General features: G+C 51.4%; 2 protein-coding genes across 2 annotated transcripts; both read right to left on the bottom strand.

The window, feature by feature from the left end:
- Positions 1-1,233: 1,233 nt before the first annotated feature.
- Positions 1,234-8,770, bottom strand: LOC104029024 (general transcription factor 3C polypeptide 5). The gene is made up of 11 exons (XM_075716430.1): positions 8,621-8,770; positions 7,933-8,155; positions 7,506-7,704; positions 6,244-6,439; positions 5,773-5,877; positions 5,143-5,257; positions 4,360-4,440; positions 3,705-3,802; positions 2,956-3,038; positions 2,512-2,654; positions 1,234-1,816 (listed from the first exon to the last, which is right to left on the bottom strand). The coding sequence occupies exons 1-11, from the start codon at positions 8,768-8,770 to the stop codon at positions 1,659-1,661; spliced, it is 1,551 nt and encodes a 516-aa protein (XP_075572545.1). The 3' UTR covers positions 1,234-1,658.
- A 616-nt stretch (positions 8,771-9,386) lies between these two features.
- CEL (carboxyl ester lipase) lies at positions 9,387-15,504 on the bottom strand. Its single transcript, XM_075717137.1, has 11 exons — positions 15,158-15,504; positions 14,662-14,812; positions 14,100-14,222; positions 13,555-13,752; positions 13,324-13,454; positions 12,780-12,887; positions 12,442-12,559; positions 11,498-11,684; positions 10,741-10,944; positions 10,044-10,241; positions 9,387-9,630 (listed from the first exon to the last, which is right to left on the bottom strand). Exons 1-11 carry the CDS (start codon positions 15,221-15,223, stop codon positions 9,420-9,422), a joined length of 1,695 nt encoding a protein of 564 aa, XP_075573252.1. The 5' UTR covers positions 15,224-15,504; the 3' UTR covers positions 9,387-9,419.
- Positions 15,505-16,718: the final 1,214 nt, after the last annotated feature.

Raw genomic sequence — 16,718 nt, 5'->3', positions numbered from 1 at the left:
TTCTCTGTGCCTTTGGCTACGTAGATTAGTTTAAAGCCTGAGCTTTTGGAAATGAAAGGATTGTATTATACAGGCATAGTTGGTAATGCCATTACCTGCTCAGGCAGAATTAAACAGCCAAAACACTGCAGTCTTCCCAGAGAAATTCTGAAAACAGCTGAAAAATAAATGAACTCTGGCACAAGTGATTTCTGGCTGCTTTGGCCTCCTGTTGATAGAAAGCTTGGCTTCAGGTGTTTCTTCCTAGCATTTCTAAGAGTGTTTATTCTTGGTACCCAATACCTGAGCACATATTCTTACCTGGCAGTGGTAGGTATGTACACCGCATCTCTCCTTTTTTTTTTTTCTTCCCTTAATTCCCTGTTGCATTGCTGTGGCCCAGCCCCTCATGCCTCTGGATTCCCACGTTGCCAGGACCTTACCCTGGCTGGAGGTGCCCCCAGACAGACCGAGCCATGCATAGCCGCCCCCAAAGTCTTAAAGCCCTAAGAAGTGCTTTTGTACTTACAGTTGGAGCCTGCGCTACCCAGAGGGATGAGCATAGGGCAAGGCGGAGCATAGGGCAAGGCGCAGGATCTCCCAGCGACCATGGCGAGTGCACACCTCAGGAGCCAGTCCCCAAATGCACAGGCTGTGTGTAAACACACACACATACGTGTGTCCAGGAGCACAGCTACATGTCACTGTGTGAGAGCCCTGCAGATGCTGCTTTTTGTGGGCTGGAGGCCAAACCTAAGGAAATAGCTCGCTCTAACAAAACTCCAGAGAACATAAAAAAAAAAATGCTGAAGCCTTGAGAAGCCTCACACAAGTGCAGGAGGCTGAAATCATATTAAACTATACATTAGAGCATATTATCAGCCGCTAATGAGAAACCTTGCATGCGTAACACACTGGGGAATGCACAGCGCTCAGCAAAGGGCAGCAGATCCTTAATTTCTGTGACCCCCTCCAGCCAGCAATGGCATCCTAATGAGTGGCCAAGCTCTGTGGACCTGAAGCTCTGCCCCACTGCCTGCCTCCTTCCGTCCTTGCAAACTACTGGGGGAGTCAAAACAGAATTGAGAAGTGCACCAGCTAGTGAGGACAACATACACTACATCCCACAGAAGGGAATTAGTGCTAAAAACCATTCTTCCCTGCTGGCTTTATTTGCAAGATGGCCAGCGAGGCTCGGTGCTGAACTCACGGCACAGTATTTTCATTCCCCTCAGACAAGCAAGAAGGGCAGCACCTGTCTTAGGGGCCCCAGTACCACTCCAGTGCTCCCCCAGCACCTCCTCAGTTGCCTTTTCTGTTTTCCACATGGCCACCAGCTCAGCCAAGGTGCACTTCCCACACATGCAGAGATTTGGGAATGCAACTTCTCCTCTTTTCTGCTGTATTACCAGCTGCTCTGGAGGCCGGGCTCTTTCCTGGGAGTTTGTTGAGCTTGCTTGAGGGCTTATTAGCCACCAATTAGGAAAATACAGGCACTGGCTCCCAAACATCCAGAATGACACCCAGCTGCAGGCACAGCAATCAGTGCAGAGAGATCATCAGCATCTTAGTGCACGTTCTGCCTTCACACGTCCTGGGCATGGTGGCTGAACCCTCAGCACCCGAGGAACAAGAGCAGAGATGATTCTGTCCAGCAGCAGCCAGACTGTTCACTGAGTTCACACATAGTCCAGAATTTCTGTCTCCATTTCATTTTCACTCCCATCAGAAGGCTTGAAGTCCTCTTCCTCCTCCTCTTCATCATCCTCATCCTCCCCAGACTCATATGCCAGCTGCTCTTTGCCATCTTCACTGCTTGTTGTACTTGAGAAAAGAGCTTAATTGGGAAGAAAGACAGACACTGTGATGCCTCTCTCAGTGAAACCTGGGGGCATTTGCAGTAGAGTTCAGAAAACAAGTGAGAGGAAGGCAGAAGCCAGAGGGGCACAGCTAATATTGCACATCTGAACAGAATTTGATCAAGCCCAAAGCAATCTGTTTTCATACTCCAGGGATCCTATCAGAACAGCAGCAGCTCTGCAGTGCTCTGCCTCCTCTCCTAGCTTATTCTCACCTAATTCACTGGGATACTGCTTTGGCCCAGCATCCTGTAAAAAGTAATTTCCTCACTTCTTGTTCAATTAATAACATCAATAAAAAGTAAAATGCCTCCAACAGATACATCCGTAAGAATAAGATCTTGATTATCACCGGGCAAAGACATTTAAATCCTGAAGGTGGTGATACTGGGGAGATGAACCAGAAAACCTTTACTCGCAGCCATTCCTAACCCCAGCCCCACATTCATGCTGTAGAACAGCCTCAGCTCACACACACTGTAGTGAGCTAGAAGCAAAGAACATCACATGTAGCACAAAGGAGGAGGCAAATACAGGAACGCTACTGCCCCAGTGCTGGCTGCAACATCCTTGTTCAGCCCACAACGTCTCAGCACCATCAGGAAGGTAGTAATACACTGTAGCAGCAGGCACTAAGGTAGCAATACGCTTTGATGTTCAAAAGCATCCTTACCAGGTCTTGTGGATCTGATTATCTGCTTTATCATCAGAGACATGGTATCTCGCAGATCATCGCTAGTCTTTGGAAGGCACCACCCATCCCGCTCTGTGCATTCTGACTCTGTGCCATCATTCCGACGGATGATTTTCTGTAGGCTAAAAAGCAGCAAAAGGGAGGGGAAACGTTAGCCTTCTACATTCAGATATAGGCTTCAAATGAGACAGACTATGGCTTACTTCCATTTTACTTCATTGTGTTGGACTAGCATATATGGTTATCCACGTAATTGTCATATGGGAAAGGGAGTTCATGTGTGAAAAGTCTGCTCTATTTTTATTCAGAAGTTAAACACCTCTTTAAGTGGCTGATCAAGGAGAGAGGGGGGAATGTACTAGATATAAACACTAGGCTTTGAAATCTAGCTCTAACAGAAGACTCAGCTGCCAGCGTGCATACCTTTCCACATTCAAGTCACAGAGCTGGTAGAACATCTGCCGATAGGGGGGTAACGCTCCTTCTCGGAAAATGTAGATGGATTCCTAAGAGGAGAAAAGAAGGAAAGGATTAATGTGCATTTTATGGCATAACAGGAGAACTCTGGCATAACTGAAAAGTACTTCTGATGGGCTGATTCAAGAACAAGGCACTTCCAACACAAATCGGTTCCAAGGCATAAGTCTGCATATGGCAAAAGATAAAGCTGAATGAGGAATGCAGCAAAAATTTCACTGCAGCCAACAGCACAGCTGTGCAGAGGACGCACTTCATCTCTTCAAACTGCAGGTCTGTCTGCAGCCTGTTACTGCATAACAGTGGATCATAGGCTTCATTCTAGCAAACAGGGCAGAAGAAGAGACTCCTGTTTAAATATTTATTTTGCCCTGCTGGATTTTGCAGGACGACCTGATAAACACATGGTGATTTTTTTGCACTTCACTGCCCATAAAGTTCCGATTTTATCAATTGAAACAAAATGCTCATCACATCTAAGACAAGGGCTGAGAGTACCTCTTGCAGCATGTAAGAAATACATTCAGTGCACAGCAGGTGAAGTTCTGTAGTTACATGTACAACTAGCAGCTTTCCAGGTAAACCTGAGGACATCAACTCACTCACAGCTGTCCCCTTAATGACTGACAAAACAGGAAACACCCCTTTATTCACTAAGCTATTTTAAGATTCTGGTAAAAGAGAGTAATGCTTACCTTCAGTTTATACCTGCTGGAGACAGGATTTTTTGCACTGGATGCACCAGACGTACCAAGCCCCTGTTTCAGATCATGTACGCTGACTGTATGACTTACTGAAAGCCAAAAAAAAGTGAGTCCTTATTAGGGACATCTTTTACTCTATGGCATTGTACTGTCACTTCTCTGCGTTGATTCAACTTTGCTGGCCAGCAAAAACCAGACCAACCCAGCAACTGAGCATGTGTTGCTCATTCTTCAGAGACAGTCACAGGAAAGGCGGTGAGCTTGGTTGCTTTTTCTGCAGTGCATTTGTTCATAATTTTAACCTTTTCTACCCTCCCTTGACAAAGAGATGAGAACAACTCCCCCCTTACTCTGCACCATCACTGAACAGAAGTGAATGCTGAATTCCCACAGTATTGCTTGCAGAACTCTCTTCTGCTTACTAATAGATACTGTGGCTCAGCCAGACATGCATCCAGGACTCTCACAACACTTCCCAGCAGGAGACTCTTCTACTGGCTTTAACAGCAGCGCCATATTACAACCAGAAATAAAACTCCAGTTTTGGCTCAGCTGGAACACGGGAAGATCCTTCGCTACCTGTGACTAGGATGGGGTAAACAAAAAACCAGAAGAGCCAGATGGCCCTTCTGCTGGCACGGCATACCTGGCTTCTTGAGAGTGATGGGCAGACTGTAGTTATACGTGCTGCGTTTTGCTTTCACGGGCATATCATTAGAGGCGTAACCTAGAGGTGAAAAAAGAAAAAAAAGAATGAAACAAGGGCAAGCACTCTGCAGAACACCCCTAGCTCGGAAACAGAGGTGCTGGACTGGTGTGTGAAAGGCAGGGTGCTCTTTGGGACATGCTGGCTCTAGCAAGATCGGGAGAGGAGAGCTGTCAGGTCAACAAAACCATTTAACCAGGACAGAGGGGGAGATGTGATCTGATGGTAATGACTGGATGCCAGCTCTGACATAGACTTACTAGGTCACCTCAGAAAGTCCTTTCCCTCAGCTTGCCCTCTGCAAAATCAGAGCACGGGAACCCTATGTCCCAAGGTCTGAGACCGAGCGTCCTGCACAAGATGTTGAGGTCCTTGAGGAAAAGCTACTATGTAAGCAACAGAACCGACTGCTCAGTGCCTCCCCTGAGCGAGAGGGAAGATGGTCTGCTACATCCACTTGGGCTTTGAACACATGGAGGAGGAAAGTCAGCAGCTGTCTGTTGGGTTTGGAATGTGCCAAATGAGGAAAGACGTATTGCATACTATGAAATAAAGTATTAAAGGAGTTTACAGAAGCACTACTGTAAGCAATGAACTCAAAAGGTGTCATCTTCATCAGAGCAGAAATATGGCAAAAGAGTTTGAAAAACAAGTAAAGAGAAAAGTACTACCAGGATTAACCAGAAAGCAGAGAGAGCGTCTCTGTGGTTTGGGCCCTTTTACCATATTTCATTCCACAGCGAATTCGGAAGTCCAATACTTGATAAATCTTTGCTTCAGGGTGTTTTCTGGGGTCATACCCAAACCTAACCCATAAGCTTCTCCAAGGACCTGTTAACTGCATAAACACACATGGGGGGAAGATGGTTACAAAAAAACAGTACAGTGTTGCAGAGTTTCTTAGAAAATTATCGTATTTCCCCTCGTTGCCCAAAAATTATTTCTTTTACCAGCTTCTTCCTCACGTGCCACACCAGTATTTATATACTGAAACTCGGGCAATCATTGCATCGAAGCCCAAATATTTGTGTGCTTTTACAAACTAACCTGCAAGGTCACAATAAAGTGTTTGTTTAGAAAAATTCAGCTATTGTTGTCAGTCAATTTGAGTGTCTGACTGAACTGCAAAGCCAATTAGAACCAATGAAGCGAACAGGTACTGTATCCTCCATGGTTTTAACTTCTGTTCAAAAGCAAGGCTTTCCTTCCCTCTTTCTCTTTACATAATGTTAGGCTCAGGCACTTAGTGGTGGGACCTCAGAAACTGTAAAGAACCAGGAACACCCAGCTGATGCTCCCTTGCTCTGCTCCCAGCAGCCTCAGACAGGCACACGGACAGATGTACAGACTTACCATGTAATAGGCCAAATATGGCAACAGAAGCTTCAGCTTGTCCGGGTGGACACTGATATTGGCTTTTACTGCATTCCGAGACCAGACAGGACGGACTTCAAAGAGCTAAAATAAGACAGAAACAACCATGGAAACAGTGAGAAGTGGTTACTAATGGCAATTCAGCTTTCCAAGTGGACTTTCTTCTGTATCAGGGCCTTTGGCCATCAGTATGAGCTATCAGAACAGTAATGTAAGAACTAGCGGCACAAAAAGGAACTTAACATGAGTTGGCTGCAAAGACATATTCAAATCTTGACATGCATAATTGAACTGAAGACAGCAGTATCAGTGGCGTCTACTGATACTTGCTGAATCAGTCAGTTACAATTACGAAGAATTTCTGGGGAAGTCAGAGATAATGGCTGCACGCAGTTTTTTCCTACATATCATGCTGCAGTATAGCGCTCAAGTCAGGAATGAGGCACGTACCTTTCTCAGCTCTTCCTCCACCTTTTTATCCACAGGATTGGTGCACACTTTCTTCCAGGTCTGTACGGCAGCATCCAGGGGTTTAGCTGGGATTTCTTCATCATCAAAGTTCACAAAGATAGCGTTGTGTGGGCGACGGGCCCTGCTGAGGCCAATCAGGTTCTCACCAGACACCTGGGGATTGTTGTATCCCTCCCTAGGAAAGAGGGAAAGGATCAGGTTTGCTTTCTGCCTGTGGCACACACGGACTCAGAGCCTTCTTGGGAACATGTGAAAATGGAAGTTTGTGCTCCAGATTTTGGAAGAAAAGGCACTCAGCCATGTGAGCAATGGGATGGTTCACCTTTGGCCCCGCCTCCCTATGGATTCTGGAATCCCATACTGGTACCACAAAAGATATTCTGACACCATTGAGGAAAGAAAATGTAAAGTAAAAAACCCTGCAAAGCTACATCCAGTTGCACAATGACAGAGGTCCCCCGTACTATCCCACAGAAAACCCCCAGGCAGTTGGCTACTGATTTGTATTTGCAGCACAAAAGCCTTCACCCTCTGCATTTGCTCTCCTGTAGTTACTGCAGCTCACCAGGGTACAGGGTCAGGCCAAGATGAAGTGCAGTTAAGGTTTGTTTGGGTTTTTTTCAAAGTTGCGATGAAGGACTATGGTGAGAAAATGAAAGGTGTTTCTGTGGGAGATCTCACAGATTGTCCTTCTGGCAAAACCAGCCAGGGACCAGGAAGGAACAGGTCTGGTGAGCGTGGTCACAGGAACATATGGCATCGACTCCTGCCCGCTCCCCCTCGGTTCCAGCCCGCTGGAAGCAGGTGGAAAGCCAGGCTCGCTGCATCCCACGCTGCGTGTAGCGTGCTGGGGGAGGCAGTCATCTTCACCGCATCACCAGGTCCCCTCACCTGGCAAGTCCTCGAGCAGACTTTTGCTGAGGTTTTTGCTGCCCAGGCAGTGTCTCGAGCGTGCCTGCCTCTGCTGTGCCAAATCAAGAGCGATAAAACAGAACAAGGCAGCAGCTTAAACAGGTGAAATACATCAACGATGTATTTAGTGCTGCTCTTATGCTTCAAGAGCACAGGTCTTATAACAACACTGAAGTCACAATGGAGTAGAGGCATCTTCAAGTGATGAAAAAAGGAAATCTTGAGGATTTGTCTGTTAGAAAAATATACCAAACCAGCAAAATGTTTCACTACCTGTCTGCTCAAGAACCAACACAGCTGTTTACCATGTTACAAGAAAAGGCACTAACCGGTGTTGAATATCTGGCCGATAAAAATAGTCAACAGGAGTGTCCAGGCGTGAGAAAATTGGTGGCGGGATGTAGAGAGGTAATTCTCTATTGAAAAACTCTTCCTTCTCTGGTTTGAGCATTAGGACTTTGTCATACATGGAGGTTTGCTTGCCATCAGGACCAGAGTGCATTGCCAGGTACTGGAAATCAGACATGCCTGTGAAAAACAAAAGTGAGAGAAACATGGTGAAGTGCGTTGTGAATATCGCAGTATTTCTCACAACACTCAACGCTCAGGAGCAGGAGTGCAACAAGCTTATGCAAAGGTTTATACAGCAAGGAGACCCAATTGTCCTTGCAGTCCTAAGCTCTTCGAGAGAAACACTTCCCCTTCCCATCAGATGGACTCGTCCTTAAGCCACATGGACACAACTCCAAGCATTACCTTGAAATTTGTAAACGGTGGTGACAGTCCCAACAATTTCCATTTCGAACTGCACTTCCGGCTGCATTTCTTCTTCGGTGCCCAGCTGCTTTGTCTTCTTGGTCCTCCTCTTCACCCTGAGCAGCACGGTGGAGGTGGGGAAGCGGTTGGCACACACGGGATGGCAGTACGGGTCCTTGGGGCGGAAATACAGCTCCAGCCTTTTGGCAGGGTCCGCGTAGATCTGGGGCACCAAGGGACACAGACCCGCGTCAGCCCGGGCCCTGCCAGCACCGCACCCGCGCAGCCCCGCACCCGCGCAGCCCCGCACCAGGCCCCGGCTCCGCACCCTCTCGCCCTGCGGCCTCCCCCCACCTTTCCCCTCAGACGCCTCAGGGACGCCAACCCCTGCTCGCCCCCCACGCCGCAGCACAGCAGCCGCTCACAGCCCGCCCAGCACCTCCCCTCCCCTCTCTCCTGGGCACCAGCGGCCCGGGCCAGCGGCATCACCCCAAAAACACGCGGGGAGCCCACAGCGGGGACCTGCCGCGCCACAGCCTCCCGGACACGGCCGGGAGCCCGCAGCTGGCGGCCCCCGGCCCCGCTCCCGCCTCCAGCCCCCGCCCCAGGGCCGCGGCCGGGCTCCCCGCCCCAACCCCCTCTGCCCGCACAAACCCCGCCCGCCCCACGCCCCCGCGGCCCCCCTCACCCGCGACACCCCCTGCTCTCCTCCCAGCGTCCGCAGCATGGCCCCGACGTCCCGCACCAGCCCCGGGTACTCCACGCACACCAACCGCGGCCCGCGGGGCAGCTCCAGCACGCCCGAGCCCCGCTCCCCCCACCGCCGCCCCGCCGCCATCGCTCCCCCGCCCCGCTCCCTCCCGACACCCGCCCCGGCCGCCCCGCGGGCCGCGGCACAAAGGTTCCGCCGCAGGACGGGGCCTACGCGGGGCCTGCCCGGGACCCCCGGCCTCGGGGCTGCGGCTCCCCAGACCAGCCCGCTCTGCCGAACAGGGGCCTGCGCCAATGGACCGCTGCGGAATAACCTCCCCCCCGCGTTTCTTTTCCCCTCGAAGTGCTCAGCTGATTTCTGCGCACACATGGCAACGGTGCACCCATCGCTGTGCGTGCGTCTGGTACAACTGTGATTATCTCAGAGCTCCTTGTTACCAGCGTGCATGGCGATGGCAATGCGGGCAGATCCACGGGCCAGGATTGGGCCCGCGCTGCCGGGGGTCCCGCGGGCAACCAGGACAAACAAACCCCAAGCCAAACGGCGGGCAGAGCAGGCTGGGCCACGGCTCCCAGCTGGCAGCAGCTTCCCCGGGACATTGCTGTGCTATGGGTCAGGGGAACACGCTTTGCCCGGTGACTGGACGTCCCTTGCTGCCCGACCTTCATGTCAGGGAGAAAAGCCTGTCACGGCAAAGACACGGAGAAGCTGGAATCGCTCGGTTACAAGCAAGACTTTAATGAATTAGGCCTATCTTTTTAAAAGGTGTTTTTTCTTAACTCCACAGCAGTTCCTCAGCCTGAGAGATGTTGGCAACCTGCGGCAGACTCTGATACACCAAGTGCCAGAAGTTCACATACGGGGCTTTCAGATTCTGCTGCACAGAGTTCTGGTTTATCTTGTTGTTGATTTCCAGGTAGGAACTGCTTTCCTTGGTGTAGGGTGGCCAGATCACGGGCACCTCTGAATTCCCTTTGTTGGGATCACTGGGGAAAAAAGGAGACATAGAAGTCCAGTTTTATCAGGGCAGCCTGCGGATGCAGCCAGGTTTGTGGTGTTTGGCAGGGACCCATCTGCTCCAGTGAGGCTTTAAGTGAGTGCAAAGAGAGAGTTTGACACTGGGACAAGCAATAGCAATTCTGCCTGCTAGGAGCAATTTGCCGACCCGCCGTCTCCTCCCTTGGTCGCCGCCAGCATCGTCCTAGGCTGCAGACAGGGACTTAACTCCTGTCTGAATGCCAGGATTCAGAAACAAACCTCATCATGAAGTTTAAGCAGAGTTCACAAGTTCAGACAGAGGAAACCCCACTTTTGGGAATTGCTCCTCAGCAGTTAATAGGCAAAAGCAGCAGCTTGAAGTGCTGCAGCAAGCCCTAAATGTGGGACCTGAATCACTCACCCCGTCCTGGCAAAATTGGTCCAGTAAGCAATCATGGCCTTGGAGACAGTCCTGTGCTTGGGCAGGTAGCCCAGGGGGGTGGCGAAGGGTTTCCCAAACACGTACTGCAGGTCATCAGCATGGTCTGCCCCTACCCAGGGTGGGTAGACGGGCATTCGGGATGGCTGGGAGAACAAGTAGCTGTATGTCTTGGCATTCCTGGGGAAGAAAAATAGACTTGCTAAGCAGCTGCAAGTGAAGAGCGGAGAAACGGGTGCAGATTCATAACCACGCTCCAAATACCGGCAGAGCCAGACCTTCAGCCTTGGAAGATGCTCACGTGCATCTAAGAGGTGCTCTCAGTAGAACACCTCCTTCTGTCTGGTAATTCTTATCTCCCATTTCTCATCCTCACCCTAAGCCTCGCATCACAACTGCCATGTCTCATGGCATCAAACATTGCCAGGGTGAAGTCTGTAGTTTTTAAGAAGAAAAAACTGTTTTAATGGGAATTTAAAACAAGTTCCTAGCATGACTACCTGGCAGCATTAGAGAAATAGCGTCTCTACGAGCCACGTGCAAGTGCGCACTCAGTACCAAGAAGCCCGCCTCCTGCAAGTTCAGCCCTCTTAACGTGCTCCCCAGCCCCCTGTGCTGGAAACGCAGCGTTTCGGCTCCCAGGAGAGCTCTGGGCTCCTGCCAGGGCTGAGCTGCTCACCGGGCATTCTGCGCGTGCAGACTCAGTGTCCACTGTGTGGGAATCAGGAAGATGTAGTCAGTAACCAGCTCCACCACTGTCTTCTTCATGACCTCCTGGTTCGGGTTGTCGCCCCACGCTTGCGTGTAGATATCATATGTTGCATTGGCACCAGCCTCGCCCCTGTCCACAGTGAGTCCTTTGACCAAGTGATAGACCTCGTCCCTGAAAAAAGTAGTATCAACTCATTACAAACCGGCAGCTTCAAGTGGGGCAGGGCTCATGGAAATGGATCCCGGCTCCCGTTGACGTTCACACCCAACCCTCTGGCTAGCAACAGTTTGGCAGAGTAAAAGCCAGTGATTTCATTGCAGGACTTCGATGGCGGGCATGTGCTTCCCAGCTTTCTCAGCAGAACAGCTTGGGGCCAAATTGGCCGCAGGCTCCTTTTGTCTGCCAAGAGCAGCCTTACGGGGCGGGCACCCAGTGTGTCTGGCACATACCTGCTCTGGACAGAGAGCATCAGAGCTGCCAAGCCCATCGCTGGTGCCGAGGTCAGGAGCACCTTAAAGGTACATGGGGAGGCTTCCCCACCAGCTGGTCCTTTCTCCAGAAGCCTCTGGACTTGGCAACATATGCCCTAGGAACCCCGGCTTGGAGTGACATCCTGCTTTGAAGCTAGTGCCCTGTCCACTCAGGTCTAAGCCCTTGGAGTTTGGGGGCTACATTAAAGACCAGGTTCCTCCCGTTCAGCGCTTTAAGAGCATCCTTCACTTACGCAGTGATCTTCACAAGTGGGCGGTTGATAGCAGGTAAATCAATGCCAGCAAAGATGTGTCCATCCATGTTATTGACCCCAGCGATGTAGTCGATGTCAGCAGCATTGGCAAACAGGTTCTCTGGCATGTCTGGGAGGAAGTCTCCATCGACAACAGGAGTGAGGGCGAGCGTGTGAACGAGGGGAACTGCAGCAGGAGACAAAACCGCAGTCTGTTAGGAGCTGAGAAGAGAGAGATGTGTGGCCTGGCATATCCCATGGCTCAAGGAACGGTGGAAGAAATAGGCTGAGGGGAATGAGAGCTTGGGTGGTGACTTCTGTGTGACCACAGGATCACGTTCAGTAAGCCTCATGCCTGGAGGCGGGGGAGAGGAACAAAAGATCTGCCAGCCAAGTTGCCAGGACAGCCAGCTCAGGCCACTCTCTGTCCTGAGCAAGGCTAAATACTGGGGCTGCTTAATAGCAGCATGAGCAGAGCATGAGCAAGTGGAGGAGAGTCTTCTTGGGAAAGAAATTCTCATAGGCAGCAAAAGCAGAAGTGTTCCCTATGTGCTATGAGAGTCCTACACTCCACCCGGCGACCCAAATGAAAATAGCAGTGTTGTGGTCAATTATTTTTTTGTTTGTAAGCTGTGCTCCAGAATTGCTCTTGCTGCTTTCACAGAACAGAAAGCCCAAACAACTGTTCTGAGCTAAGGCTAAAGCTAAGCTAAGGCATGGCCCTTGGATAGTTCCTCTGCCACCACTGCCATTGCACGATGAACAGTGTTCATTCAGTGCAACATGCCCCTGCCTGCGGAAGGGCAACTGCAAGATCTGTCATTATTGTCCCCTTTCTGAAGGACCCAAGCACTGCTTCAACACTCCTGGCACTCCCAGCATCCCGTCAAAGGCATGGTGAGCCCTGTGTGGGTGGGGGACGCAGCACGGCCCAGGGGACTTACTGGGCAGGTTGATCAGCTGCAGGTGGTAGGCCAGCGTCAAAGCTTTGGGGTTGGAGACGCGCAGGCAGGTGGCCAAGGCGGTGGTGTTGTCTATAGGGCAGCCCACTTTTTGTCCAAGCTGCAGGACGAGAGAGAGAAAGCTCTCAGCATTACCCTCTGAAGCCAGGCTTCATCACCAGCTTCACAGAAGCAGAGCTTGGTTTTCATCTCAAAGCAGCGTGTTTCCAAAGCTCTGTGTTTGCTAGCGTGGCTCCTGCTGATGGCCTTGTTAGTTACGCTCTTCTCTAGGGAACCCCTTTTTTGCGTTTCCATTCCCTCAAGCAAGACTCGCACGTTACCTTTTTAGCCCAGGCGAGCGGGTCCTTCTGGATGGCCCAGCTGCACAGACCCACGCCGCTCTGGCTGATGGCTCTCTTGAACAGGCCTTTGCTCTTTGGGGACAACGTCTGTGGTGCAAAATAGAAACCAGGGGGGTTCAGGTACAAAATCCTGAAGAGGCCATTGCCGGCCACACCCAGACGATCCCCTTGCAGCTTGTGCGCCAGGCCCAGGGAAGCTGACAGCTCTCATCCTATTTAACAGTTTCAGCAGTTAAAGTTAAAAGGTGACATGGTGAGAAGAGGAGAGAAGAGGAGCAGAATAGGGAGACATGGCAAGTAAATGCTATTTCACCAGAAGTCCCAAAAGCAAGGTGGGGCAGATCAAACCAAAGAAGGAGGAGCGGCTACAAAGCAGAGAGGCTGAGCATTGCTGGCCCCGGGCGGGAGAGGACCTTAATCAGGCGGTGTGTGCGGAGGAAAGCGGTGGAGTGCCAAGGGGACCACCTCTGCCGTTTATGGGGAAGAGAAGTGGCTCTGGTGGGGTCCGACAAGGACAACGCACCTGCAGGGAGACACTGGCAGCACCGGCTGATTCCCCAAAGATGGTGATGTTATCTGGGTCACCCCCAAAGGCCTTGATATTCCTCTTCACCCAGGCAATAGCCATGTGCTGGTCCTTCAGCCCATAGTTCCCTGAGCAACACAGAGCACCCACCATTGAGCAAGGGCACGGCAAAGCCGATAAGCTGGAGACCCGTGACAGGGTCCCCTGAAGAGGCAGCAGCCTCGATACCTGGCAAGTTTGCATCTCCGGTGCTCAGAAAGCCCAGGGGCCCCACGCGGTAGCCGACGGTCACCACGATCACGTTGCCCCGCACGGCGATCTCCTCGCCATCGTAGAGGTAGTTATTGAGGAAGTTGGCTCCCTGGCTCCCTCCTACAAGGAAGCCGCCGCCGTAGATCCAGATCATCACTGGCAGGTTGGTAGAGACTGGGAGATGGGGAAGAAAAGCAGTGTGAGCCACAGCATGGCCACAAGGTGCTGCCCATCCATCCCCATACCCACTCGCTGAGCATCGCTCCCCCTGGGCACGAACGGACACGATGCTTTGCAATAGCCTACAGCCAAGAAAGTCCACGCTTGGTAGAACAGGCTGAATCTCCCAACAGCCTGCAGCTCGGGGACATTGGCTGACGTGGCTCCCACCTTTCCCTCTGAAAATCAGCGCTCCTGCAGTTGCCCACTATGGGAACATAGCTGCCGAGAGATGCTCCAGAGCAATTTGTCCACAAAAGGCAACTGAGAATCTCCTCCTCAGGTCTCTGCCAAGTACATACCATCTCTCCTCCCTTGAGGGACCCAGATGTTCAGATAGAGACAGTCCTCGCTCCCGCGGACATCAGTTTGTGCAAGCGTCATCTGCAGGCAGCGATTTTTGAATTTTTTTGTCTGCAGCGTTCCTGAGAGGAGAGAAGGCAGACAACAGGTCCTACTTAGAAGCATCAACCCCATCCTTTGGTTGCAAGCTCTCTGCCCATCCATCTCCTCCTCTGCGAGTCCAGTGCAGAGGCAGCAAAGCCTCCCCTGCTCCTGTGACCGCTCTCAGGGAGTGACAGAGTGGGATCCTTTCCCACGTGAACGCGCTCTGGACAGCCAAGGCATGGTGAGGGGAGATGCAGGCACCATGCTTCGGTTTTGTTACTTCATGTGGTTACTTGAGTTGCTTGGGAACACTCAGACACAGACTCTCCTACCCACCATGAGACCAAGAGCTTTTTCTTGGCACTGCTTAGTAGATGAAAGTTGGCAACAACATCTTTGCCTTGTCAGTTATGGACTAAGGAGCGAGAAGCGAAAATAAAGCCCCAAAACCAAAGGCATTCAAAAGCTGGATCTTACCATCCCAGCCAGGATGAGGTTGGGGGTCTTCCAGGGTCTTTGGAGGGGCAGCAAAGGGGATCCCTCTGAAGATGTCGACGTAGTTCTCAAAGAGTCCCAGCTTTTTATTCTCGCCTTCCACAAAACCGCCCTCGGTGTGCACCACACCCAGCTACACGTGGTACCATTGACAACAGAAAATCCATTGCACTCCTTCATGCCTCTGGCTTCCCCTGCTGCCAGCGTCCACACCTTGCCCTATCCGGTCACCCCACCGGCACCCACCCACAGCCCCCCTTCCCCAGATGTCCCTCTCGACCCTTGTGGAAAGCCCACAGGCTGCTGCCGCTGGAGATGTGCCCGTGCAGGTGGCCTGCAGGCTGCCCTTGGGAGCAAACCAGGCAGCAGCAATTCCCCTGCACTCCCAAAGATAAATGGCAGAAGGTGAGGACCTTCAGCCTTAAGATGTAAACCAGCAAATGCCTTGCAAAGCCCCAAGAACTGCTTTTGTACTTACGGTTGCAGCCCATGCTACCCCCAGGGACGAGCACAGGGCAAGGCACAGGATCTCCCAGCGAGCCATGCTGAGTGCACACCTGAGGAGCCAGTCCCCAGATGGAGGCGTACATATATTTAGCTAGGAGTGCAGCTGTGCGTCAATGCCGTGACCCCTCTTGGCCCCAGGGTAAACCAGGGGAGCCTCTACACACTTGTCCTTCAGTAGGCTGAGGCCAAACCATGGCTGAGGTAGATGGGCGTCACTGTGTGAGAGCCCTGCAGATGCTGCTTTTGTGGGCTGGAGGCCAAACCTAAGGAAATAGCTCGCTCTAACAAAATTCCAGAGAACATAAAAAGTGCTGAAGCCTTGAGAAGTCTCACACAAGTGCAGGAGGCTGAAATCATATTAAACCATCCATTAGAGCATATTATCGGACACTAATGAGAAACCTTGCCCCTCGTAGCACACTGGGGAATGCACAGCGCTCCGCAAATGCCAGCAGATCCTTAATTTCTGTGACTGGGAACTAACCATCCAGCTGGCAATGGCATCCTCATGAGTGGCCAAGCGTTCTTCCCTGCTGGCTTTATTTGCAAGATGGCCAGCGAGGCTCGGTGCTGAACTCACGGCACAGTATTTTCATTCCCCTCAGACAAGCAGAAGGGCAGCACCTGTCTTAGGGGCCCCAGTACCACTCCAGTGCTCCCCCAGCACCTCCTCAGGCGCCTTTTCTGTTTTCCACATGGCCACCAGCTCAGCCAAGGTGCACTTCCCACACATGCAGAGATTTGGGAATGCAACTTCTCCTCTTTTCTGCTGTATTACCAGCTGCTCTGGAGGCCGGGCTCTTTCCTGGGAGTTTGTTGAGCTTGCTTGAGGGCTTATTAGCCACCAATTAGGAAAATACAGGCACTGGCTCCCAAACATCCAGAATGACACCCAGCTGCAGGCACAGCAATCAGTGCAGAGAGATCATCAGCATCTTAGTGCACGTTCTGCCTTCACACGTCCTGGGCATGGTGGCTGAACCCTCAGCACCCGAGGAACAAGAGCAGAGATGATTCTGTCCAGCAGCAGCCAGACTGTTCACTGAGTTCACACATAGTCCAGAATTTCTGTCTCCATTTCATTTTCACTCCCATCAGAAAGCTTGAAGTCCTCTTCCTCCTCTTCTTCGTCATCCTCACCCTCTCCAGACTCACACACCAGCTGCTCTTTGCCATCTTCACTGCTTGTTTAACCAAAGACAGCCCTTCTGCAGGCACAGCATACCTGGCTTCTTGACAGTGATGGGCAGACTGTAGTTATACGTGCTTTGTTTTGCTTTCATGGGCATATCATTAGGGGTGTAACCTAGAGGTGAAAAAAGAAAAAAAAGAATGAAACGAGGGCAAGCACTCTGCAGAACACCCCTAGCTCAGAAACAGAGGTGCTGGACTGGTGTGTGAAAGGCAGGGTGCTCTTTGGGATATGCTGGCTCTAGCAAGGTCGGGAAAGGAGAGCTGTCAGGTCAACAAAACTCTTTAACCTGGGAAGAGGGGGAGATGTGATCTCATAGTAATGACTGGATGCCAGCTCT

Source organism: Pelecanus crispus, chromosome 9, assembly GCF_030463565.1.
Source record: "Pelecanus crispus isolate bPelCri1 chromosome 9, bPelCri1.pri, whole genome shotgun sequence".
NCBI classification, from domain to species: Eukaryota; Metazoa; Chordata; class Aves; order Pelecaniformes; family Pelecanidae; genus Pelecanus; species Pelecanus crispus.
The sequence above is the reverse complement of the archived record's forward strand: the minus strand, read 5'-3'. Positions and strand labels throughout refer to the sequence as shown.

Coding starts and splice junctions, on each gene's coding strand:
- CEL (XM_075717137.1), bottom strand. CDS start 15,223: ATGGCTCGCTGGGAGATCCTGTGCCTTGCCCTGTGCTCGTCCCTGGGG. Junction 10,242..10,740: donor CTGCACGCGCAGAATGCCCG/GTGAGCAGCTCA, acceptor TTTCTTCCCCAG/GAATGCCAAGACATACAGCT. Junction 9,631..10,043: donor ACCAATTTTGCCAGGACGGG/GTGAGTGATTCA, acceptor TTTTTTCCCCAG/TGATCCCAACAAAGGGAATT.
- LOC104029024 (XM_075716430.1), bottom strand. CDS start 8,770: ATGGCGGCGGGGCGGCGGTGGGGGGAGCGGGGCTCGGGCGTGCTGGAG. Junction 7,705..7,932: donor CACCGTTTACAAATTTCAAG/GTAATGCTTGGA, acceptor TGTTTTTCACAG/GCATGTCTGATTTCCAGTAC. Junction 3,803..4,359: donor CATCACTCTCAAGAAGCCAG/GTATGCCGTGCC, acceptor TTTGGCTTTCAG/TAAGTCATACAGTCAGCGTA.